At 42.7% G+C, this 25,119-nt stretch overlaps 1 protein-coding gene across 3 annotated transcripts in view; it reads left to right on the top strand.

Annotated features, from left to right (window-relative positions):
* tpk1 (thiamin pyrophosphokinase 1) overlaps positions 1–25,119 on the top strand; it is a 299,450-nt gene that overhangs the window by 119,698 nt on the left and 154,633 nt on the right. For all 3 annotated transcript variants that reach the window (XM_078418374.1, XM_078418380.1, XM_078418367.1), the window contains exon 7: positions 3,075–3,170. In XM_078418374.1, coding sequence (XP_078274500.1) covers positions 3,075–3,170 — 96 coding nt within the window. The remainder of the gene's footprint in view (positions 1–3,074; positions 3,171–25,119) is intronic.

Below are 25,119 nucleotides of genomic sequence, written 5' to 3'. Positions count from 1 at the left end.
TCCTCTTTGCCCTCAGATTGATCCCATCTCTATTCTCACAATTCTGTTCCCCTCTATATTTATTTGCAGTCTATGCTCATGCTCTCTAATTTATTTCAATGCTCCCTTCTTAACTGCCTATGACTAGGTTGGTTCTCACTTTTATTAACAATCTACCATCTGTTGTGTACTTTTAAAAATATGCTATTTTACCCTATCTTTTTTGATCATTCATTCAACTCTGGCTATAATTTCCCTACATTTCTTTCCCAAGGGAATGTATTTAGATTGTAGCTCATACATATCCACCAAGAAAACCACTTATTGTTCAATTACATTTTCATCTAATCAGGCCAGAAAGCAAAAACACTGCTGACATCGCAAACCTGGAGTAAAAGCAGTAAATACTGGAAATATTTGGCAGGTTAGACACCATCTACAGAGAGTGAAACAGAGTTAATGTTTCTGATTGATGAAATCAAGAAATCGTTCAGTTTGACAAGTTTAATCTTTCCAAAGTTTTCAGTTTTTTGTATTTTATTCAGTGAGGTTGTCCGCCTAAAACTTGGCAGGTGTCATCTGTATGGTGACATCGTATTTCAAGATGTAATGGGGTCTGACTGCAACTTTAATATGATGACCTGCATGAAAATATGAAGTGAATTTCTTTTGTCTCAATCTGGTGGTTAAACAAAAGAAGGTAAAAAAAAAAGTTTTTTTTAACATTCTGAAGTAATACATTCCACAAGTTGAAAGGGAGATTATGATCCAACATTCCCTCTTCCTTATTATTGATCTGTACAGGAAGTATTGGCAATCAATCCCACAGTTTACCTGCTCTTGAAGGGCAAATTCCTTGTTGCATAATTTTTGGTAACATCCCATCTAAAATAGGTGACAAATTGGCTGGAATTACATAATTAAGGTGCAGGAACCGAAGAAGCTTAGACCTCATTTATAAAAGCAACAAGTGAGCTTCCATCATCATTGCATGCCCACCCACAACTGACCAGGAGTTAGGATTGGGATCCAAAATCCTTGTTTTACAATTAGAGTTGCAAGGAGAATTGCAGGCAAGTTAAAGTTTAGGTTTAGATTTATTAATGTCACATGTACCAAGGTAGTCAAGAGCTTTGTTTTGCATGCTATCCAATCAAATCAGAAAATACTATACTAAAATACAATCAAGTCAAACTCAAGTCTAATAGGTAGAGCAAAGGGAAAGATACATAGCACAAATATAGTTCTCACCATTACAGTGCAACAGTTCCAGAGACAAAGTCCAATGAGTGCAATGAGATAGAGGCAAATCGGACTGTACCCAGGCTTATGGAAAGACCATTCAGAAGCCTGATAATAGAGAGGATGAAGCTGTTTCTGAGTCTGGTGGTGCATGGTTTCAAGATTCTGTATCTTCTACTGGATGGGAACGGGGAGAAGAAGGAACACGTTGTACTGATTATGTTGGCTGGTTTTCTGAGGTGGTGTGACATTAGATAGATTCAGTGGTGGGGCGTCTAGTCCATGTGATGGACTGGACTACTGTTCAAAAGTGAGAATGCAAGAATACAGGGAAAACATAGTCTTGTTAGGATGTAGGTCAAGGCTGGCAAGTTTAGGAAACCCTAATTCATGATAGGCTCTAGTCAGGAAAAAGAAGAAGGCACATGTCAGCTTTAAGATGTTGGGATCAAGCATATCTCTCCATGATTATAAGAAGGGTTGCAGTATACTTAAGATAGCAATCAGGAGGGCAAAAAGAGGACGTGAAATGAAACAGGCAGACAAGGTAAACAAAAATACCAGGGGATTCTACAGGAAACTAAGAGTTAAAGGGTGGCTAGGGATAGAATAGGTCCCTTTAAAGATTAGTGTGGCCATCTTTCTGTCGAACCACAAGCGATCAGGGAGGTATTAAATTAAAACTTCTCATCCGTTTTTACTGAGAGGAAGATCATGGAAGCTAAGGAAATCGAGGCAGGGGAGCTGTGATGTCTTTGATCAGATACAAATGACTAAAGATAAGGTATTGGTGGTTTTAAAGTGCATTAAGATGGATACATCCCCAGAGCCTGACAAAGTACATTATCTGTCCTTGTGGGAAGCTAGGGGAAAAAATCGGGAGGCATATTTGCATCTACGTTAGCATCCAGCCATTTGCCAATCACCCTTCCCTCACCTGTATACAACTACCACTTGCCAGGCTTTGCCCCGCCTCCACCTCTCTTTTCCAGCTCTCTTCTCCTCACTCTATCAGTCTGAAGTAGATCGTGAGCTGAAATGCCACCTGTCCATTTCCTCCCCTGATCTGCCTGCCCTGCTGAGTTCCTCTAGCACTTTGTGTTTTGCTCAAGATTCCAGCATCTGTAGTTTTTGTATCGTCATAGAGTCTGTTTCCCAGGGTAGAGGAAACAAGAACTGTAAGACCTAGCTTTAAAGTTAGAGGAAAGATTTATTTAGAACCTGAGGGGCAACATTTTCACACACAAGTTGTTTGTTGTATGGAATGATCTGCCAGAGGAAGTAGTGGAGAAGATGCTTGGACAGGTACTTGAAATAAGAAAGGTTTGGAGGGATTTGGATCAAAAGCAGGCACATGGGACTAGCTTGGTGGTATTCATGGGCAGGCTATGCTGAAGGGGCTTTTTCCATGCTGAATGACTCCATGACTCCAAGTTGTACAGTTCCAACTATCAAAAGACATTTGGACAGATATATTGATAAGAAGGGATGGAGATAGACACAAAAAGCTGGAGTAACAGTGGGACACTCAGCATCTCTGGAGAGAAGGAATGGGTGACGTTTCAGGTCGAGACCCTTCTGGAGATATGGGCCAAATGTGGGGAAATGGGACTAGCCCAGAATGCCAACTTGGTCGGCATTGACAAAGTCAGCCAAAAGGCCTGTTTCCATACTGCATAGCTCTTTGACTCCATTTGTGCTGTGTTCTTGACACGCCTGACTGATAAATTACCACATGATTTTTCAATACCACCTATTCACATTGGAACCCATTATTGTATTTCACCCTGGCTGCAAAATATGTCATTGAATGTATCTATTTCTTTGCCACCTATAATCCTTTATTTTTCTAGGATTGTGAGATCATTGACACAATGGATCAAGACTTCACTGACTTTACAAAGTCTTTACAGATACTAATTCAGAAAATAAAAGAACAAGGATTGAAGGTAATTTACAGACATCCAGTGTTTAGGACTCTGGCATATTGGCTTAGGGATTTTTCAGTTTTAACTAAAAACACTTCATTGTAAAAAAAAAAATTGCTTGGATTTTGATGTGTGGGGTTTTGGAGCGTATTCACTGTTCATGTTGCCCTTTGCCCTGGATTTATTTTTCCTGGTCAGAGTAGTTGATTCTACTAATTGACACCACCCAAGAACCAAACAATATGTGTACATCCCAAAACATGTGTCTTCTTTGGTTGAATGGAATAGAATGAGCCCCTTTCTTGAAACTCCTTTCACAATGTTTGCACGGTGACAAAGCTATGCCCCGTATTTTGTTGTCTGTCAAAGTTGACGAATATTTCAAAACTGATGAGTGTTTCTGACATTGAGAAAACATATTAAACTAGTAAAAGTGAAATAAATTTTTTAAAAATCAGTATTATAAAAATATTGAACAAGGGAAAAAGCACTTACATGGATTACAAAACATTTACATAAAAGAAAGCATTAAAGCAAATGCAAATAATTTTGTAACTATACTCTTCCTTGCCTTTCTTGCACGTTGGCAGAAATTTGCTACTCAATGGAATAGATTAAAAACAACCTGCTGTGAAGTTCAGGGGGTCAAGCAGCTTCTGCATGGGGAAAGGAATTATCAAAGTTTCTGGTCGAAAGCCTACATCGGAACCAGTCACTGGGGTCTTGATCTGAAACGTTGACAATTCCTCCTCCCTACCACCTGCCCCCACCCCACAGATACGTCTTGACTTGTTGACTGCATCCCAGAGATTTGCTTTTTGCTCCAGAGTCCAGCATCTGCAGACTCTTCTGACTCGATTATCCTGCCTCAGAATTGGAATGCAGATTCTATCAAGGTTCTGGTACACTGTGGAACTCCACAAGGAATTCACGGAGTTTTGGGGAGAACAGTAGCAAAATTGCCAGCAGAGCTCTGCCACAAAAGCATGACTTTAAAGGGTTCCAAAACTTGGAGTGTTTAAATGGGTAATTGCCAGAAGGTTCATATGGTTCATGCAAGGGAAAACATCGAAATCCAGGCCATTCTGAAGGCAGCACAGTGGCATCGGTCAGTGATCACAGCTTCAGTGATCTGAGTTCCAAGATGATCTCTGGTGCTATTTGTGTGATTCTCCTTGTGCCTTTGTGGGTTTCCTCTGTGTGCTCTGGTTTCCTCGTGCACCCCAAAGGTGTGGGCTGGGAGTTAATTAGCCCTGTAAATTGCTCTTCGTGCAAGGTCAGAGGTAGATTATACAGAGAGCTGATGGGGAGAATAAAATGGATTCGGGAAGTTGGGTGCTTATTGGTCAGTGCTGATTTGATAGACTGAAGGGCATTCTTCCATGGTGCACAACACTGACTATATCAAATGTAGTTACCCTTGAATGTAACTCCAAATGGTTATAGCATATTCCCACTACAGAAGTCAGTCTTAGTCAATTCAATTTACTTCATGTAATATCAAGAAACAGCTGAGCACTAAATATAGCAAATGCTATGGGACCAGACAACAAATGAAATGTAGCACTGAAGACCTGCACTCTAAAACTCATTGCACATCTGGACAACTTAACACTGATGTGGTAAAAATTACATGTGTATTCTGCTCCCAAAAAGCAGGATAAATCTAATCCAGCTAATTACCACACAGATAGGTAAAGCTGTCGACTGCATATAGCCTACAGGCAGTCGACAGCTTTACTTATCTGGGTAGTACACTCTCGCAAGTGGTGAACATTGACGCCAAGGTCAACAACAGGATTGCCAAGGCCAGCGCTGCCTTTGGGCGACTCCGTGGGAATGTTTGGGAGCGGAGAGGACTCAGCCTTACCACCAAGCTGAAGGTCTACCGTGCAGTGGTACTCACCACTCTTCTCTATGCAAGTGAGACTTGGACTGTCTACAGCAGACATGCCAAATAGCTCAACCACTTTCATTTGAGCTGCCGACGCAGACTCCTTCACAAAATTCACGACACAGAGGTCTTGGAACGGGCCGGAATCCCCAGCGTCCACACCCTCCTACGGAAAGCCCAAGCCAGATGGGCAGGCCATGTCGTCAGAATGCCCGAGAGTCGACTGCCAAAACAGCTTCTGTATGGAGAACTGTGTCAGGGCAAGCGCTCAGTAGGAGGACAGAAGAAACGGTTTAAGGACTGCCTCAAAGTATCCCTCAAAGACTTGGACATCAACCTCAGCACTTGGGAGTCTCTTGCTCTGGACCGTCCAACCTGGCGTAGCAAGCTCACCACAGGAGCCCGTACAGCAGAGAACAGACGCACTGCAGAGGCCCAGAGGAAACGCACCGCGCGCAAGGCCCGGGCTACCTCCCACTGCAGCACCCATCCACTTGTGTCCTACGTGTGGGCGTGCCTTTCGGGCCCGGATTGGCCTCACCAGTCACTTCTGGACCCACAGTCACCAATCCTCCAACTGAAAGTAAAGTCATGGTCATCTTCGAACCCGAAGGACGAACAAAAACAACAATTACCACTCAATCAGTCTACTGTTATTAGATTCATAGAGTCATACAGCACAGAAACAGGTCCTTTGGCCCAACTCATCCATACCAACCAAGATATCCTATCTAAGCTAGTCCCATTTGCCTGTGAGAGGCCCATCTATCTTATTAAAAGTCAGATCTTGTGTATATGTATATATATATCTGTGATTTCGGCTGATTACGGCAAAATGGTAAACCATAGCGCCACGATTTTTGCACCGACTTAATCACCGCGCGGACCGCTGCTGGAAAATGATTTTTTTAGTTAATTCGTTCGCATATTTTTTAAGTTACAGAGGTTTTAAAGCGCTGCCCCCCCTGATTTATTGAAGGTTTTCAGGGGGGCGCTGTGGTGCGGCTGTGCTCAGTATGCATGCGCGGCATCTCCTCAATTTCACTGATTTTGGCTGATTACGGCAAAACGGTAAACCGTAGCGCCACAATTTTTGCACCGTCTAATCACACCGCTGGACGCTTGCCGAAAATGATTTTTTAATTTAATTCGGTCGTATATTGTTTAAGTTACAGAGGTTTAAAAGTCACGACTTTTTTTCTCTCAGTTATTTCGGCTGATTTCGGCAAAAACGGTGAACCGTAGCGCCACGATTTTTGCACCGCCTTAATCACCATGCTGAACGCTGCTGGGAAAAGATATTTTTATTTGATTCGGTCGTGTATTTTTTAAGTTACAGAGGTTTTAGTAAAAAATAAAAAAAAAACAGCCGTTTTTTCAATGGCCTTCAGCGTGTGACGTCAAAATGCCCATGTGAGAAGAGCTCGCACAACCCCCCTCCTACTGATTTATTGAAGGCTTTCAGCGTGGCGCTGCTGTGCGTCTGTGCGTATGGGCTCCCCTCTCTCTCCCCTTGCTTCTCTCCTCTCTCCCACACCCGGGAGACCCTCTCCCCGCTATCCCCCCCCCCCCCCCGGACCTTTCACTGATGCGCTCCCCCCCCAACCCCCCCGACCTTTCACTGATGCGCTCCCCCCCCCCCCCCCGGAACTTTCACTGATGCGCTCCCCGCCCCCCCCCCCGGGCCTGTTGGTGCTGGGGGCAAGAGAGAGTAGGGGAAAGGGGTGTGCTGGGGAAAGGGGGGGTGGGGGAGAGTAAGAGTGTGTCTGGGGGAGAGAGAATGGTGGCGGGGTCTGAGAATGGGGACTGGGGAGGGGGACAACAGGGGTCGTCCAGAGGGGGCTTGGTGGTGGGGGAAATAGGGGTACTGGGAAAAGGGGAGGTTGTGGGGGAAGGGGGGGTGTGGGGAGAGTAATATTGGGGTTGGGGGAGGAGAGAATGGGGGGTGTGGGAATGGGCCCAAAGGGCCCTCTTCGCTAGTATTCCTCTAAAACCTTTACTATCCGTGTGTTTTAAATGCTGTTATAGTATCTGCCTCAACTACCTCCTCTGGCAGCTCGTTCCATACACCCATCGCATTCTGAGTGAAAAAGTTGCCCCTCAGGTTCATATTACATCTTGCCCCACTCACCTAAAATGTATGTCCTCTTGTTTTTGATTCCCCTACCCTGGGTAAAAGACTATGCATTCACCCTACCCATTCTCTCATGATATTCATCAAGAAATGATTGAATACATTGCCAACAGTGTTATCATTTGACACTAACTTGCCAATAAACTAGGCATTGATGTCCAATTCGGATTTTGCCAGGTCCATACTTCTCCAGATCTCATTGCAGCCAATGAAACAAAAAGCTAAATTCTCAGGATCCTCAACAATGAATACATTAAAAAAAATGTAATTTTAGTTAACTTGGATGTTACCAGATATGAGAGGTGATGAAGATAAATTAAGAAGTTAAATTAAGAATGACACAAAGTGCTGGAGTAATTCAGCGTGTCAGGCAGCATCTCTGGAGTGCATGGTTAGGTTGCGACCTGAAATGTCACCAGTCCATGTTCTCCAGAGATACTACCTGACCTGAATTACTTCAGCACTTTGTGTCCTTTAGCGTATTAACCAGCGTCTGCAGTTCCTTGTTTCTATAAATTAAGAATGAACCTGAGGGATAACCTCATGTATCAAGTTGCTGCAACAGCAGCACATTATTTTGATCCGTCAGAAAGACGAGTACAAGCGGGTAGAAATATGAGATATATTTTTATATTATCTGAGAGATACAGTATGGAAACAGGCCCTTCACCAGCAGTCACCCATTCACACAAGTTCTATGTTATCCCACTTTTTCATCCACTCCCTACACTTTTGGGGCAATTTTGCAGAGGACAATTAACTTACAAACCCGCAGGATATGGAAGGAAACCTGAACATTTGGAGGAAACTCGCACAGTCACAGGGGGGGATGTGCAAACTCCTCACAAATAACACCCAGGTTCAGGATTGAACCCAGGTCTCTGGCGTTGTGAGATAACAGCTCTACCAGCTGCACCACTGTACCAAAGAGACAACATTAGAAAAAAATGTTTCTCAGAATCATTTGTTAAAGAACAGTTCATAACTCTCTCAGGTACTTGAGAAACTTACATGTAATATTTTACTCATTTCAAATACTTTCCAATGACATAGAAGGGGACAATTCAGCCCATGGAGTCAGTCAGAGTAATCCCATTCCCCTTCTGATTTTCCAAGCAATCTATTCTATCCTAGGCGACATGCACTAGGGGGTAATGTCCAAAAATCAAAGCTCTATCCTTGTTCCATTATTTTTATTTTAGAATGGAAGTGAGGGAAGGCAAGAAATATTTTTATTCCTTCACTTATTCTTCAGATTTACTGTTAGAAAGGGCCATGCAGTTGACTTATGTATGGAGAAGAAAATGCTGAAGACAGGCTGAATTTTAAAAAAATCTCAGTAATTTGTGGAATTCATTTATGCGTTAGTCCGGGATGTGGTACACATTTTATACTTTCAACCCTTTATGCTTTGATTTCCTATAGGTCCCCAGTTGTTGCTTTTGGTGCAGAGATCTTCATAGCATTATTTTCATTCCCTGTCTTAGAGTCATAGAGAGTCATAGAGTCCTACAGCACAGAAAGAGGCCCTTCGGTCCATCGTGTCCGTGCCGCCCGTTACCAAACACAGTCTAATTTTAATCCCATTTTCCCGCATTTGGACCGTAGCCCTGAATGTTGTAGCATTTCAAGTGCCCATCCAAATGCCTCTTAAACGTTGTGAGTGTTCCCGCCTCCACCACCACCCCAGGCAGTGAGTTCCAGACTCCAACCACCCTCTGGGTGAAAAAGTTCTTTCTCACATCCCCCCGAAACCTCCCTCCCCTTACCCTGTATCTATGTCCCCTCGTTGTTGAACCTTCCACCAGTGGAAGAAGTTCCCCGCCATCTACCTTATCTATGCCCCTCATGATCTTGTACACCTCGATCATGTCCCCTCTCAGCCTTCTCTGCTCCAGGGAAAACAACCCCAGTCTGCTCAGTCTCTCCTCATAGCCGAGGCCCTTCATCCCTGGCAGCATCCTGGTGAATCTCCTCTGCACCCTCTCCAAAGCTATCACATCCTTTCTATAATGTGGTGACCAGAGGAAAATCTTTCTTGCCCGAGGAAAATCATTTTGTGATATTTAACCCACAATAAACCACATATGATTCCTTTACTCGTTCGTTTGAAATCATTCAGATACTGGGGTATTGTCACAACATTTCTAGACCGGTTTTCCAGATGCCTGGATTCACAATCCAAAGTACACTGGTTCAATCCGAGGATTGCAATTTCAAGAGTATAAAACGATCGCCCATGACTATCAGATAAGCTCAGTTGATTCATGGATATTCCTGCTGTCCTTGGAACAATCTGACCATCATGTGACTGCCGTCAACACTGCTGAACTCTATTTGAGTTTTGTAATAATCTAGTGAGGTGCACAGTGATATATCAAAGTGGTGCAGGAGTTTACAAAGGCAGCCGGCTGCCACTTTCTCTCAGCTAGGGATGGATGATGTGCGTAGTTTTAATATGACACCCGCACCCTGATATTGACAAGCTTCCAATATCCAGGAATTCTCAGATCAACAGTTTAAATGCTGCTTTGCCATTGTTGGTAACACTCCTAAAACAGGTTTGATGCTTCGTAATACTTCTTTGCCCCTGTTATGGGAACTGCTGAATTTTTCATTCCCATTGAAACCTTTTTAAAAAGCAAAGAGGAAAAGTGTAGGAGATGAAATCATTACCAGCGAAAGATAGAAATGTTTCAGAAAAATATGCCACAGAGCTCTTTAATGCTATTTGTTAAGATGGCAGCTTGCCTGAGGCATGTTGCACAGGAAAGGACAAATGCATTGTTGTCAGTGTAGGCAGACGTAACCAAACAGATGAAGATTTGGTTAGGAAGAAAAATAAACTGATTAATGTCGCATAAAGGAGAAAAGGGCAAGAACGTAATTAAACTTATTTCATTTTAACATCATTTGCACTCATTAAAACTCCACAGCTGCGTGTATGTGGTAACCACTATTATTTTGAGAAAAGAAATAGAAGAATAAAGAATCACGGATGAGGAAGAAGAATGAAATAAATTTAAGAAGGGAAAATGGAAAGGGAGAAGATTGGTGGAGATATTGAGGGTGTGCAGCATACTCTAAGGCAACAGGATGATATTGATGTGATGGTGAAATGGGCTGAGAAATGGTAGATGGAGTTGAATGTGCGGTCGTGCGTTTTTGGAGTTCTAATGGAGTTAGGACATACACCATGAATGTTTGGATCCTAGAGAGTTTTAAAGAACAGTGATTTTGGTGTACATCTAAAGATCATTGAACGTGGCAGCACTGGTAGGTAACGTGGTTAATAATCACGATCTCTAATCATTGTTTAGTTTCTCTGATCATTGTTTAGTTCACCTTTTTCCGACCTGCAGGCAGAAACTAAAATCTGCTAAGCCTGTGGTCAGAAGAATGAGGGCATTGAAAACCTACAGTCCTGCTTTGGCTGCACTGTTTGGAATGTGTTGAGGGAAGCCTCGATGAGTCTGAGGCCTCGATGATAAGCCTCGATGAGTACACAGACACTGTGACATCCTATGTCAGCTTTTGTGAGAACAGTTGCATTCCCACTAGGACCCGGATCTGGTTCAACAACGACAAGCCCTGGTTTACAGCAGAATCAGATGATGAGGCCTACAGGAGCGGGGATGCAGACCTCTACAGGCAGGCCAAGTACAAGCTGAGAAGAGGAATCAGAGCTGCCAAGGAAAGGTACTCTGAGCTTCACACCTACTCACAGCCTGACTCCAGTCTGCAAAGACTGAGCCCTTTCCCACCTACCCTTCCCCAACCACCACTTCACACCCTCTTACAGCATGACTCCAGTCTGCAAAGACTGGGCCCTCCTCCACTACCCACCCCCTCCTTGCTGCCCAACATCAGTCTAGCCACTTCTCCATCACTAACAATAGAAATTGAGGAGGTGGAGAGGCTATTCAGGAGACAGAAATCTCGGAAATCTCCAGGATCGGACAATGTTTCCCCCTCTACCCTCAAGCTCTGTGCCGAACAACTGGTACCAGTCTACACAGACATTTTCAACCAGACCCTGCAAAGTCGCACTGTCCCTGCCTGCTTCAAAGTCTCCCCTATTGTTCCTGTACCCAAAAAAACAAGGATTACTGCTCTTAATAACCACAGGCCTGTCGCACTGACCTCTGTAATCATGAAGACCCTTGAAAGACGTACTGGCCCAGCTGAAAAATATCACAAAGCCCCTGCTGGACCTCTGCAGTTTGCATACCGGGCCAATAGATCAGTGGATGACGCAGTCAACCTAGGCCTGCACTTCATTCTCCAGCACCTAGACCGCCAGGGGACCAATGCAAGGAATTTGCTTGTGGATTTTAGCTCTGCATTCAACACGATTGTGCCAGAGCTACTTCATTCCAAACTCTCCCAGTTGACTGCCTGAACCTCTATCAGTGGATCACCAATTTCCTGACAGACAGGAAGCAGCATGTGAGGCTGGGAGAGCACATCTCGGACCCGCTGACCCTCAGCATAGGAGCAAGGCTGCGTACTCTCCCCTTTCCTTTACTCTCTCTACACCAACGACTGCTCCTCCACAGACTCCTCTGTCAAGCTTCTCAAGGTTGTGTGAGTGGGTGGATGCAGGGCAGATGCAGTTTAATGTGGATAAGTGTGAGGTTATCCACTTTGGTGGTAAGAATAGGAAGGCAGAGTATTATCTGAATGGTGTCAAGTTAGGAAAAGGGGACGTACAACGAGATCTGGGTGTCCTAGTGCATCAGTCACTGAAAGGAAGCATGCAGGTACAGCAGGCAGTGAACAAAGCCAATGGAATGTTGGCCTTCATAACAAGAAGAGTTGAGGATAGGAGCAAAGAGGTCCTTCTGCAGTTGTACAGGGCCCTAGTGAGACCGCACCTGGAGTACTGTGTGCAGTTTTGGTCCCCAAATTTGAGGAAGGATATTCTTGCTATTGAGGGCGTGCATCATAGGTTTACTAGGTTAATTCCTGGAATGGCGGGACTGTCATATGTTGAAAGACTGGAGCGACTAGGCTTGTATACACTGGAATTTAGAAGGATGAGAGGAGATCTTATCGAAACGTATAAAATTATTAAGGGGTTGGACACGTTAGAGGCAGGAAACATGTTCCCAATGTTGCCGGAGTCCAGAACAAGGGGCCACAGTTTAAGAATAAGGGTTAGGCCATTTAGAACTGAGATGAGGAAAAACCTTTTCAGTCAGAGATTTGTGAATCTGTGGAATTCTCTGCTTCAGAAGGCAGTGGAGGCCAATTCTCTGAGTGCATTCAAGAGAGAGCTGGATAGAGCTCTTAAGGATCAGCCATGATCACATTGAATGGCGGTGCTGGCTCGAAGGGCCGAATGGCCTCCTCCTGCACCTATTGTCTATTGTCTATAAGATTGCGGGTGACACAACCCTGATTGATCCAGGATGGGGAGGAATCTGCCTACAGACAGGAAGTGATACAGCTGGCATCCTGGTGCCTTCGCAAAAACCTGGAGCTCAATGGAAAGACAGTGGAATTGATAGTAGACTTTAGGAGAGCTCCCCCTCTTCTCCCCCACTCACCATCAACAACACCACAGTCACATCTGTGGAGTCATTTAAGTTCCTTGGAACCATCATCTCCAGGGACGTTAAATGGGGGGGCCATCATCGACTCCACAGTCAAAAAGGCCCAATAGAGGATGTACTTCCTGCGGCTGCTGAGAAAACACAATCTGCCACAGGCATTGATGGCCCAGTTTTATACTGCCATCATAGAGTTTGTCCTCACCTTCTCCATCATGGTCTGGTTTGGCTCAGCCACCAAGCACGACATCCGGAGGCTGCAGCGCATCGTTCGACCAGCTGAGAAGGTTGTTGGCTGCAACCTTCCCCCCATTGACAAACTGTACATTGCAAGGGCCAGGAAGTGAGCGGGCAAGATCATCTCTGACCCCTCTCACCCTGGCCACAAACTCTTTGAAGCACTTCCCTCTGGAAGGCGACTCCGGACTGTCAAAGCCGCCACAGCCAGACATAAAAACAGCTTTTTTTCCACGAGCAGTAGCTCTACTCAACAACCAAAAGTCCGTAGCCTCCTTTTGCTCTGCTATTTTATTTCATTCTTCACATTTTTAAACTATAATGTTTTATTCTTAATGTTTTAATATTCTATGTTTTATTCTTAATTGGTTACTGTATGTCGTATTGTTACTTGCGAGCAAAGCACCAAGTTAAATTCTTTGTACGTATACATACTTGGCTAATAAAATGTATTCAATTCAGTTCCATTATTCAATTCAATTATTCAATTCAATTCAATTCAAGAAGGCTTTGTGGAAACTCGCCTTTATTCAATGCAAAAGTTTGAAGGTTTTGCTCCAATTTTATAAAACATTTATCAGATCTCGGCTGGAATACTGCATACAGTTGTGGGCACAATTCCGTAGGAATGATGTGATTGAACTGGAGAAAATACAGAGGAGACTCACCAGGATGTTGCCTGGCATGGAGCAGTTCAATTTTAGGAGAGATTGAGGAGGCTAGGTCTGTTTTTCTAGGAACGGAGGGGATTGAGAGGGGGCATAAATGAAGTTTATAACATCATGATGGTATTAGGTAAGGTAAATTGCAAGAAGCTTTTCCCCATACCCATTTCCCCTTGATCGATAAAACAAGACGACTTGGATTTAGGGTAAAGAGTAAGTGTTTTTAAGGGAACCTGAGGGCAACATTTCACACATAGAGTGGTGCAGTTCCTGAAACTGCCTCAGAGAATGGTGGAAGCAGAGTAACTGGCTGCGTTTAACACATATCTAGGTGAGCACTTGAATTGCCAAGCCAAGAAAGGCTGTTGGTCAAGTGCTGGATCAATATGGATTGGTGCTCACTGGTCAGCAGGCTGTATAACTCTAACTCTACGACTCAAAGTGAAGTAATAGACAGACAAAGGTAAAAAAATAGAGAATAACATGAAATATTCTTTTTCTGTGATTCAGTATCCACCAAAGCTATTCTCAGTTATCAGAATATCATCCTCAGAAAAAAATATTGATGTCCAACACAAGGTCGCACCAATGCCTTTATCAAGCTTAACTGACAGGCATCTTTTTGTTCTTGGTTTGTGGGAGAGTTTATCTTGGTTGACAATATCTTGCTTCTCTGATATGATGCTGGTGGATTTTATTCTTGAATCTTGATTGAGTGTAAAACTATGAACAGAATTACGTTTTGCAATAACACTCAAACAAGACAATTAACTAAAATAATTTACTCGGGGGCACTTGTGTTTAGAGAGAAATTGATAATCTGTTTTTTGGAATATGCTGCATTGAAAGATAAGATAATTTGTTTTTGTTTTTGGCTTGCACACTGCTGTAACTTGAAAACAATATTTTACTCACAGGAGAAGCTGCAGGATCCTTTGTAAATACTTTTTATATGAAGTAGTAATTCAGAATGCTTCAAAAAATAATGTATGCCTCGTCTTTATATTACAAAATCTTGGAATGCTAGTTTGTAAGACAGTAAATGTAAATGCTCTTAATTCGAGGGAGATAGATTTCTCTGTATTATGTGAGAGCAGAAGCCCAGGATTTACATTTATGTGGAAAGCGTGATATCCCAACTGAACCTGTTACCGATAAACAAATTAAAATATAAAAGTTCAGCTTGAAATGTTTGAAATGTTTATTAATACAAGGAAACACTTATCATGTTGTTGGAAATCATTTCTCAATTTGTTGCAATATGAAGTTCAAATTCAAGAATTTAATTTTTAAGGATGCTCTGATAGGAATGGTGAATGCTGCTTTTAAAGTATCCCAAAGCGTGTCAACAGAAAATTGCATAGGAGCTTTGATTTCATTCAAGCTATTGATGTGATAAATTAATATGCAAAGAAAGATGGGTAGATATTGTCCAAACATGAATTTCCCTTGTGATCAAAACTGACCTCAAAGATGCGTTTGGTCACAACTGTAATCCCCATTGAGCAGTAATATGATTCCTTAGGCATGGAAAGGATTAGTGACTTGAAATACATGAACAAATGATTGCAGCAGTACCTGTGAAATTCTGTAACAAAACAAATTGATTTATATTATTTCCCTTGGTGACTGTGACTATTTGTGGAACATAGGTCCACATCTAAGCAATGTTTTTTTTCTAATGCAATTAGGCCAACTGCATCCTAAAGTGATTAATTCCCACTGCCATATATTAAGTGCTATTGTACCTGCAGAAATTGACCTGTGTAGGCATGAATATAAAAATAGCTGGTAAAATGAAGTACATTTACGGGAGTCAAATGGAAAATAAAATCAGTGCTATGGCTGCAGTACTTTTCATTTTGTATTGGATTGTACATTTCTGTTGAGTGGATTGAGTGAAAGTAATCTGTAGTCTATGGTGAGAGAAGGCGCTGTTGTACTTTACTTCAGCCATCAGTGTTTGTGAGATGTTTATTATCTGAGAACTACAAGGCTTACACTGTGGGGTAGGAGAAAAGGACTCTCAGCACGATGTGTCATTACCATAGCAGTAACATTTCACTATTGCAATATCTCACACATTAAAAGCACTTGTTATTTCTTTTCATATTTCTTTGAAACTATACATTTAAAATTTATTACCAATGAGTAGAAACTAATTTACATCATTGTCCCGAGGCAGATCTTTTTGTGCTGAGCTTGCTTGTCGATGATATTCCGCTGTATTTTAATAATCAGCATTTAACTTTTTACACAAAAAGCTGGAGAAAAGGAATAGGTGACGTTTCAGGTCGAGACTCTTCTTCGGACTCTCAAACATCACCTATTCCTTTTGTCCCAGAGATGATGTCCGACCTGCTGAATTAATCCAGCTTTTTGTATCTATCTTTGGAATAAACCAGCTTCTGCAGTTCCTTCCTACACATTTAACTTTTGTTTTCCTATTGTTTTGTTTAACATTGTTTTCCTATCCCCTGTCACTGTCAGCTAAGTGCCTCAAAACTGATGTAAATCTGATAAGTGTTTTGTCTGTAACCTTTTGCATTTTGTGCATCATATTCACCACCCATCTGCAATCTTCATTGCTTTCTCAGGGCCAAGGTCAATACAGGTAGCATAGATAATTTGCAGACATCTATCACACTGAGTTGCACTTATCACTCACCACATTCCCACTCTCCCCACCACCAGTTGAACTCTCTTCGCTCAGCCTCCCACACTGTTCCATCGAAGCTCAATAGAATTGATGAAAAGAATCCCAACTTTCAATTGGCATATTGCAGACATCTTAATGTAGCAGTGATTGCAACAAAGAAATGGTGGACGAATTGAATAAGATTTTTGCGTCAATCTTCACAGCAGAAGACATCAACAACATGTCACATTTTCATGAGTCAGGAGGCAGAATTTAGTGAATTTGGTCATACTGAGGAGAAGGTGCTTGGGAAGCCTACATGTCTGAAGGTGGATAGGTCACCTGGACCAGATGGCCTACACCCCGGGGTCCTGAAAGAGGTAGCATTAGAGGTTGTGGTGACACTAGTAGTGATCATTCAAGAGTCAGTCGAGTCAGGAGTAGTCCCAGAGGACTGGCAAATTGCAAATGTTAATCAATTGTCCAAGAAGGGAGCGAAGCAAAAGAGAGAAAACTTTAGGCCATTTAGCCTGATTTCAGTGGCTGCTAAGATTTTAGAGATCATAGAGTCATAGAGTGATACAGTGTGGAAACAGGCCCTTTGTCCCAACTTTCCCACACTGGCCAACATGCCGAATAATGAAAAGCTTCTGTAGAGTGGATGTGGAGAGTCCAGGACTAGAGGGCACAGCCTCAGAATAAAAGGACGTGCCTTTAGAAAGGAGATGAGGATCAATTTCTTTAGCCAGAAAGGTTTCAAAGGTCTTTTATTGTCACATGTACCAATTAAGCTACAGTGATATGCGAATTGCCATACGAATATGTGGAATTCATTGTCACAGATGGTTGGTGAGGCCAAATCTTTGGGTATTTTTAAAGCGGAGATTGATAGGTTCTTGATTAATAAGGGTGTCATGGGTTACAGGGAGAAGGCAGGAGAGTGGGGTTGAGGGAATAATAGATCAACCATGATGGAATGATGAAATCGTCTCGATGGGCCAGATGGCCTAATTCTACTCCTATGACTTATGAACTTATGAACAATTTCAGATAATCACTTATAACCAGTTAATACTTGCTGGACACCCATGTTTTATTTCTCATCTTGTCCCGTTACCATTCCCTTTTCTCCTGACACTATCATTCTTTTAATTAGAGTCATCGAGTACGGAAGCAGCCCTTTGGCCTAACCTGTCCATGCCAACCAAAATGCCCCATCAAAGCTAGTCCCATTTGCCTGTGTTTGGACCATATCCCTCAAAGCCGTTTGTACTGTCCAAATGTCTTTTAAATGCTGTTATTGAACTTGTATCAATTATATCCTTTGCTAGCTATTTCCATTGTCGCACACTCTATATATGAAAAAGATGCCCCTCGTGTTCATATTAAATCTTTCCCATCTCACCTAAAACCTCTGCACTCTCGTTGTAGATTCTTCTACCCTGGGAATAAGACTCTGTGAAGGGTCTCGACCCGAAACGTCACCCATTCCTTCTCTCCCGAGATGCTGCCTGACCTGCTGAGTTACTCCAGCATTTTGTGAATAAATCAATCTGTGGATTCACCTTTCTGTCCTAGGTCTCCTCCATTGTCAGAGTGAGATTAAATGCAAATTGGAGGAACAGCATCTTATATTTTGCTTGGTCAGCTTACAACCCAGTGGTATGAATATTGATTTCTCTCACTTCAGGTAGTCCCAGCATTCCCTCTCTCTCTATCCTCCCCTACACAAGTCATACTAACTTCTCATTTTCACCCTACAAACAGCTAACAATGGCCTGTTTCCTTTATCATTGTACTTTATCTCTCCACATCACCATCTATATCTCTCGTTTCCCTTATCCCTAACCAGTCTGAAGAAGGGTCTCGACCCGAAACATGATCCATTCCTTCTCTCTAGAGATGCTGCCTGTCCCGCAGAGTTACTCCAGCTTTTTGTGTCTATCTTCGGTTTAAACCAGCATCAGCAGTTTCTTCTTGCACGATTCACCATGTCTGTCCCTTATGATTTTATCCACCTCTATAACATCACCCTTCAGCCTCCTGTGCTCCAAAGAATAAATTGCTAGCCTGCCCAACCTCTCCCTTAGCTCAGGCCCTCACGTTCTGGCAACATTCTTGGAAATCTTCTTTTCCCTTTTTCCAACTTAATGGTGTCTTTTCTATAACAGGGTGACCACAAATAAACACCATAACCCAAGTGCTGCCTCACCATCTTTTTTACAATTATAACGTCACGTCCCAACTTCTATACTCATTGCCTGACTAAAGAAGGTTAACTAGTGCCTAATAACCTGTGATACCATGTTGAACTATGTTCAATGTTACAAAAGTTCTTAGCAAGGGTTCTGTAATGATGTAAAGTCCCAGTCCCACGTACCTTTACATGCCCTGAGTTCATGCGCCTTACCCGGTAGGCCTCTGGAAGGGTTAAAAATGCAATTGTACAAGTCGCGTCTGCTCCAGAAGAGAGCCAAATGGTCCAAAAATTTGAATCCCCGCCCCATGCACCAACTCCTCGGCCACGCTTTCATCTCTCCTGTCCCCCTATTTCTACTCTCATGGCTACATGGCACTGGGAGTAACCCAGAGATTACTACACTTGAAATCCTGCTTTTTAATCTTATCTTTGTCTGTCTTTACTTTGCAAGACCTCAACCCATTCCCTAGCTATGTTATTTATGCCAATGTGCACAACAACTTCTGGCTGCTTACATTCCCCCTTGAAAATGTTCTTGCAGCCTCTTTGGGACGCCATTGGCCCTGGCACTGGGGAGGCAGCATCTGTGGAAAAAGAAACTTTAACTAACTTTTGTGTCTAAGATCGTTCATCGCAATTGGGAAAGCGAATGAACAAGGTCGCAAATATAGTGGGAGAGTGATGGGTAGAACAAGAGAATTTCTCATAGTTCCAGGTTTACTAATGATGCAAAACTGGGTGGCAGTGTGGATTGCAAGTCGGGTGCAGAATAGTTTGGGGATATATTGACAGGTTCAGTGAATGAGCATGGATGTGGCAGATCCACTTTGGTGGAAAAAGTTGACCACAGTGGTCATTTTTTAAAAATGATGATAGATTGAAATGTAGTGTTCAGAGGGACCTGACTTTTCTTGTACAAAACCAATTGAATGGTAATGTACAACAACAATAAGACAGATGGTACATTAGCTTTTATTGCAAGAGGATTTGAATACAAGGCCGGTGATATGCTGCTCCAATTATATAGAACCCTGGTGAGTTTGAATCTGGAATATTGTGTACAAATTTGATCTCCCTAACTGAGGAAGGATATATTTGCAATGGAGGAAATGCAATGAAATTTCACCAGATTAATTCCAGGCATAAAAGATTTGTTGTATGAGGTGAGGCTAAATAGGCTCATATGGTACTCTCATGCGATTCCAAAAAGAGAGATGATCTAATTGAAATGTACAAAATTATTAAGGAGCCTGACTGAATAAATACAGTTATGGTGTTTCGAACAAGTAGTCATAGACTCAAAAGAAGTGATCATCCATTCTAGATATAAGTGAGAAGAAATTTCTTCTCTATTCTGATTGTGGTAGGTATATGGAATGATCTGCCAGGGGAGGTAGTTGAGGCAGGTACTATAAGAACATTTATATAGTATTTGAACAGGTACATGGATAGGAAAGGTTTAGAGGGATATGGAGCAACAACGGGCAAGTAGAACTAGTGTAGATGGGGCATATTGGTTGGTATGGGCAAGTTGGTTCGAAGGGCCTGTTTCCTTGTTGAATGACTATATCAGCAAGTAGTGAATTTTTAGAACTGTACCTAAAATGGCTGTGGAGACTGGGTGACTCAGTGTATCTAAGAGAGAGATCGGTAAATTGCAAATATCAGATTTTTAGATTTTTTTTTTAGATTTAGAGATACAGCGCGGAAACAGGCCCTTCGGCCCACCGAGTCCGTGCCGGCCAGCGATCCCCACACATTAACACTATCCTACACACACTAGGGACAATTTTTACATTTGCCCAGCCAATTAACCGTCATACCTGTACGTCTTTGGAGTGTGGGAGGAAACCGAAAATCTCGGAGAAAATCCACGCCGGTCACGGGGAGAACGTACAAACTCCGTACATACGCCGCCCGTAGTCAGGATCAAACCTGAGTCTCCGGTGCTGCATTCGCTGTAAGGCAGCAAATCTACCGCTGCGCCACCGTGCTGCTATTAAGGGAGTCAAGGAGAAAATGGTACTGCAGGAAAGTGGCACTGAGGTGAATGATTAGCCATGATGTTCCTAAATGGTGGAGCACAAAAGGGTTGAATAATTTTCACGTGCTTCTAAATCTTAAGTTCCCTGCACACCCTTTAACTTAAATTGCCTCAACAACATCACCCCTAAAGTTGGGTGTGCTTGACATGTCAGCCAAGGAAAACATTCCCAACATTTCCACAGAGAATAATAACATCCTGTTCAATTTTCCTACATCCAACAACTCACTTTACCTTGGAATCCATCAAATGCACCTTTCTGGTACAGCCCCTGAAGCAGGCAAACCTTAAGGGTACAGAGACCAATCTGGACACTGAATGTTTGGTGTGGTTTTGCCAGAGCCATTTACAATAATCGAGTTTGGTATCTCGACTGCGCAGGTCATAGGACATTCGCGATAAACATTCTCGCCGGCTGAGCTGCAGCTTGTATATAGACCTGCGTTTCTTCTGTATTTTCCAGTTTTGCGCCTTCGAGGTAAGAAAATACTGCTTTCAAAACTATTAACGGTGTATTATGGTTATTTTGTACAAAACTACGGTGATTTTGTTGGTTTTATTGCTTTATACTTTGGTGAGTGAGCAAGATCATGACAATGAATAACAAGCATTTTTTATTGTTTTTTCTTTTGGAGGGGGGGAGAATGAAATGAAATGTATGATTTCTATAACTATCAATAGACTTCTGAATGAGTACTGCATGTACCTGTGTAAGTAAAGTGTATCTGAAATATGAAATATGAAAGTACAAGACTTAGTCACGAGTCTCCTGACTAATCATATCTCTTCTGATTCCCATAACATTGGATAATTTTAATCAGTATTTGACATTCTAATTTTCTGTTATAATCTTGTGATTGTATAAATTAGTTCAATATACTTGCACCATTTTTTTTTGCATCGTAACTTGTACCTACAGGACCCTATTTGAATTAACATATGATTGACTTTGTTATTTATTTTGTTTTATATGTTACTAGACAACTTAGATGCAGGAAAAATGTTCCCAATGTTTGGGGAGTCCAGAACCAGGGGCCAGAGTCTTAGAATAAAGGGGAGGCCATTTAAAACTGAGGTGAGAAGGAACTTTTTCACCCAGAGAGTTGTGAATTTGTGGAATTCTCTGCCACAGAGGGCAGTGGAGGCCTAATCACTGGATGGATTTAACAGAGAGTTAGATAGAGCTCTGGGGACTAGTGGAATCAAGGGATATGGGGAGGAGGCAGGCACGGGTTACTGATTGTGGGTGATTAGCCATGATCACACTGAATGGCGGTGCTGGCTCGAAGGGCTGAATGGCCTCCTCCTGCATCTATTTTCTATGTTTTTCTATGGGCAAAGCCATGGGCATTTGGGCTGTGGGAGTAGCACGTATCACCTGAATAAGTGTATGCAGAATGTGTGTGACAGTCACAACTGTAAATCCACCTCCCTTCAAACTCTAGGAAAAAAAACTGCAGATGCTGGTTTAAATCGAAGGTAGACACAAAATGCTGAAGTAACTCAAGAAGCGAGATACCGAACTCGCTTATTCTCCAGACTTCTGAAGTAGGGTCTCGACCCGAAACGTCACCCATTCCTACTCTCCCGAAATGCTGCCTGACCCGCTGAGTTACTCCAGCATTTTGAGTCTACCTTCGATTTAAACCAGCATCTGCAGTTTTTTTCCTAGAGTTTGAAGTGAGGTGGGCAGAAGCAGTTTCCCGTTGCAAATTTACAGTTGTGGCTGCATCACACATTCTGCATCCACTTATTCAGGTGATTCGTGCTACTCCCACTGCCCAAAATTGCACAAATGCGCATGGCTTTGCCCAGTAACATATAAAACAAAATAAACAGCAAAGTCAATCATATTATTCACAAAATGCTGGAGTAACTCAGCAGGTCAGGCAGCATCTCGGGAGAGAAGGAATGGGTGACGTTTCGGGTCGAGACCCTTCTTCAGACTGATGTCGGGGGTGGGACAAAGGAAGGATATAGGTGGAGACAGGAAGATAGAGGGAGATCTGGGAAGGAGGAGGGGAAGGGAGGGACAGAGGAGCTATCTGAAGTTGGAGAAGTCGACGTTCATACCACCGGGCCGCAAACTGCCCAGGCGAAATATGAGGTGCTGCTCCTCCAATTTCCGGCGGGCCTCACTATGGCACTGGAGGAGGCCCATGACAGAGAGGTCAGACTGGGAATGGGAGGGGGAGTTGAAGTGCTGGGCCACCGGGAGATCAGTGGCGTTAATGCGGACCGAGCGCAGGTGTTCAGCGAAGCGATCGCCGAGCCTGCGCTTGGTTTCGCCGATATAGATGAGTTGACATCTAGAGCAGCGGATGCAATAGATGAGGTTGGAGGAGGTGCAGGTGAACCTCTGTCTCACCTGGAAAGAATGTTTGGGTCCTTTGATGGAGTTGAGGGGGGAGGTAAAGGGACAGGTGTTGCATCTCGCGTCAATCATATGTTGATTTAAATGGGGTCCTGTAAGCATGTCCATTCAAAAGAAAATGGTGCAAGTATATTGAACTAATTTATACAATCACAAGATTATACCAGAAAACTAGAACGTCAAATACTGATTAAAATTATCCAATGTTATGGGAATTAGAAGAGACATGATTAAGCAGGAGACTTGTGACTAAGTTTTGTACTACACAATAGACAATAGACAATAGGTGCAGGAGTAGGCCATTCTGCCCTTCAAGCCAGCACCACCATTCAATTTTACACAACTTTACTTACACATGTGCATGCAAAACTCATTCAGAAGTCTATTGATAGTTATAGAAATCATACATTTCATTTCATTGTACACCCCCTCCAAAACAAAAAACATTTTAAAAAGCTTGTTATCATCACGATCTCACTCACTCATCGAAACATAAAACAATAAAACCAACAAAATCATCGTGGTTTTGTACAAATTAACCATAAATATACCTAGTTAATAGTTTTGAAAGCAGTATTTTTTTACCTCGAAGAAGCAAAACTGGAAAATACAGATGAAATACATGCAGCAGTTCAGCCGGCGAGAATGTTTATCGCGAATGACCTATGACCTGGCCATGCACTGTCGAGATACCGAACTCGCTTATTGCATAAAGATTTCATTCCACGGCGACACAACAGTGATTTCTGTTTCAATATAGACAATAGACAATAGGTGCAGGAGAAGGCCATTCGGCCCTTTGAGCCAGCACCGCCATTCAATGTGATCATGGCTGATCATTCTCAGTTAGTACCCCGTTCCTGTCTTCTCCCCATATCCCTTGACTCCCTATCCTTAAGAGCTCTATCTAGCTCTCTCTTGAATGCATTCAGAGAATTGGCCTCCACTGCCTTCTGAGGCAGAGAATTCCACAGATTCACAACTCTCTGACTGAAAAGGTTTTTCCTCATCTCCGTTTCTAAATGGCCTACCCCTTATTCTTAAACTGTGTACCCTTGTTCTGGACTCCTCCAACATTGGGAACATGTTTCCTGCCTTTAACGTGTCCAACTCCTTAATAATCTTATATGTTTCGATAAGATCCTCTCTCATCCTTCTAAATTCCAGTGTATACAAGCCTAGTTGCTCCTATGTCTTTCAACATATGACAGTCCCGCCATTCCGGGAATTAACCTAGTAAACCTACGTTGCACGCCCTCAACAGCAAGAATATCCTTCCTCAAATTTGGAGACCAAAACTGCACACAGTACTCCAGGTGCGGTCTCACTAGGACGCTGTACAACTGTAGAAGGACCTCTTTGCTCCTATACTCAACTCCTCTTGTTATGAAGGCCAACATTCCATTGGCTTTCTTCACTGCCTGCTGTACCTGCATGCTTCCTTTCAGTGACTGATGCACTAGGACACCAAGATCTCGTTGTACATCCCCTTTTCCTAACTTGACACCATTCAGATAATACTCTGCCTTCCTATTCTTACCACCAAAGTGGATAACCTCACACTTATCCACATTAAACTGCATCTGCCATGCATCCGCCCACTCACACAACCTGTCCAAGTCACCCTGCAACCTCATAGCATCTTCCTCACAGTTCACACTACCACCCAGCTTTGTATCATCTGCAAATTTGCTAATGCTGTATCATCTGCAAATTTGCTAATTTCAAATATGACAACATGCAAATTATTCTGAATATCGATATTTAATCGTTTTCAAATGATCGTCCCAAGGTGAACTTAATATGTGCTCACAGAATGTTCAATTTACACCTATCTTTATTCAGCAACAGCCGTTGAAGGTTGACATCATATAATCCCTACCAGAGAAAGTGAGATTGTATTAATGCTATTTTCCTTGTGTAAATGAAAGCAAAACTGAAAAGTGGACAATGAAGACATTGTCACTGACACTCGAGAACCTCAGCTACAATTGCATCACAGCTCAATTTTCTAGTTTTTAATTTACTCATGTGGGGTCATCAGCATTGTAATGAGATGAGACAGGACAATAGAAATTGAGCCCTTACAGCGTGTAAATGCTTGCGTTCCTGTTAGTCACTCCTTCACCACGCTCCCGAAACAATCAGTGCTAGCTAGGTCTGACTACTCTGCTGTGCAGAGACTCTTAGCTCCTCTACATGTACATTAACAGCACGGCTGAAATACAT

The sequence above is a fragment of the Rhinoraja longicauda genome, chromosome 2 (genome assembly GCF_053455715.1).
Source record: "Rhinoraja longicauda isolate Sanriku21f chromosome 2, sRhiLon1.1, whole genome shotgun sequence".
Classification (NCBI taxonomy): domain Eukaryota; kingdom Metazoa; phylum Chordata; class Chondrichthyes; order Rajiformes; family Arhynchobatidae; genus Rhinoraja; species Rhinoraja longicauda.
This window is presented reverse-complemented; position numbering and strand designations above follow the sequence as displayed.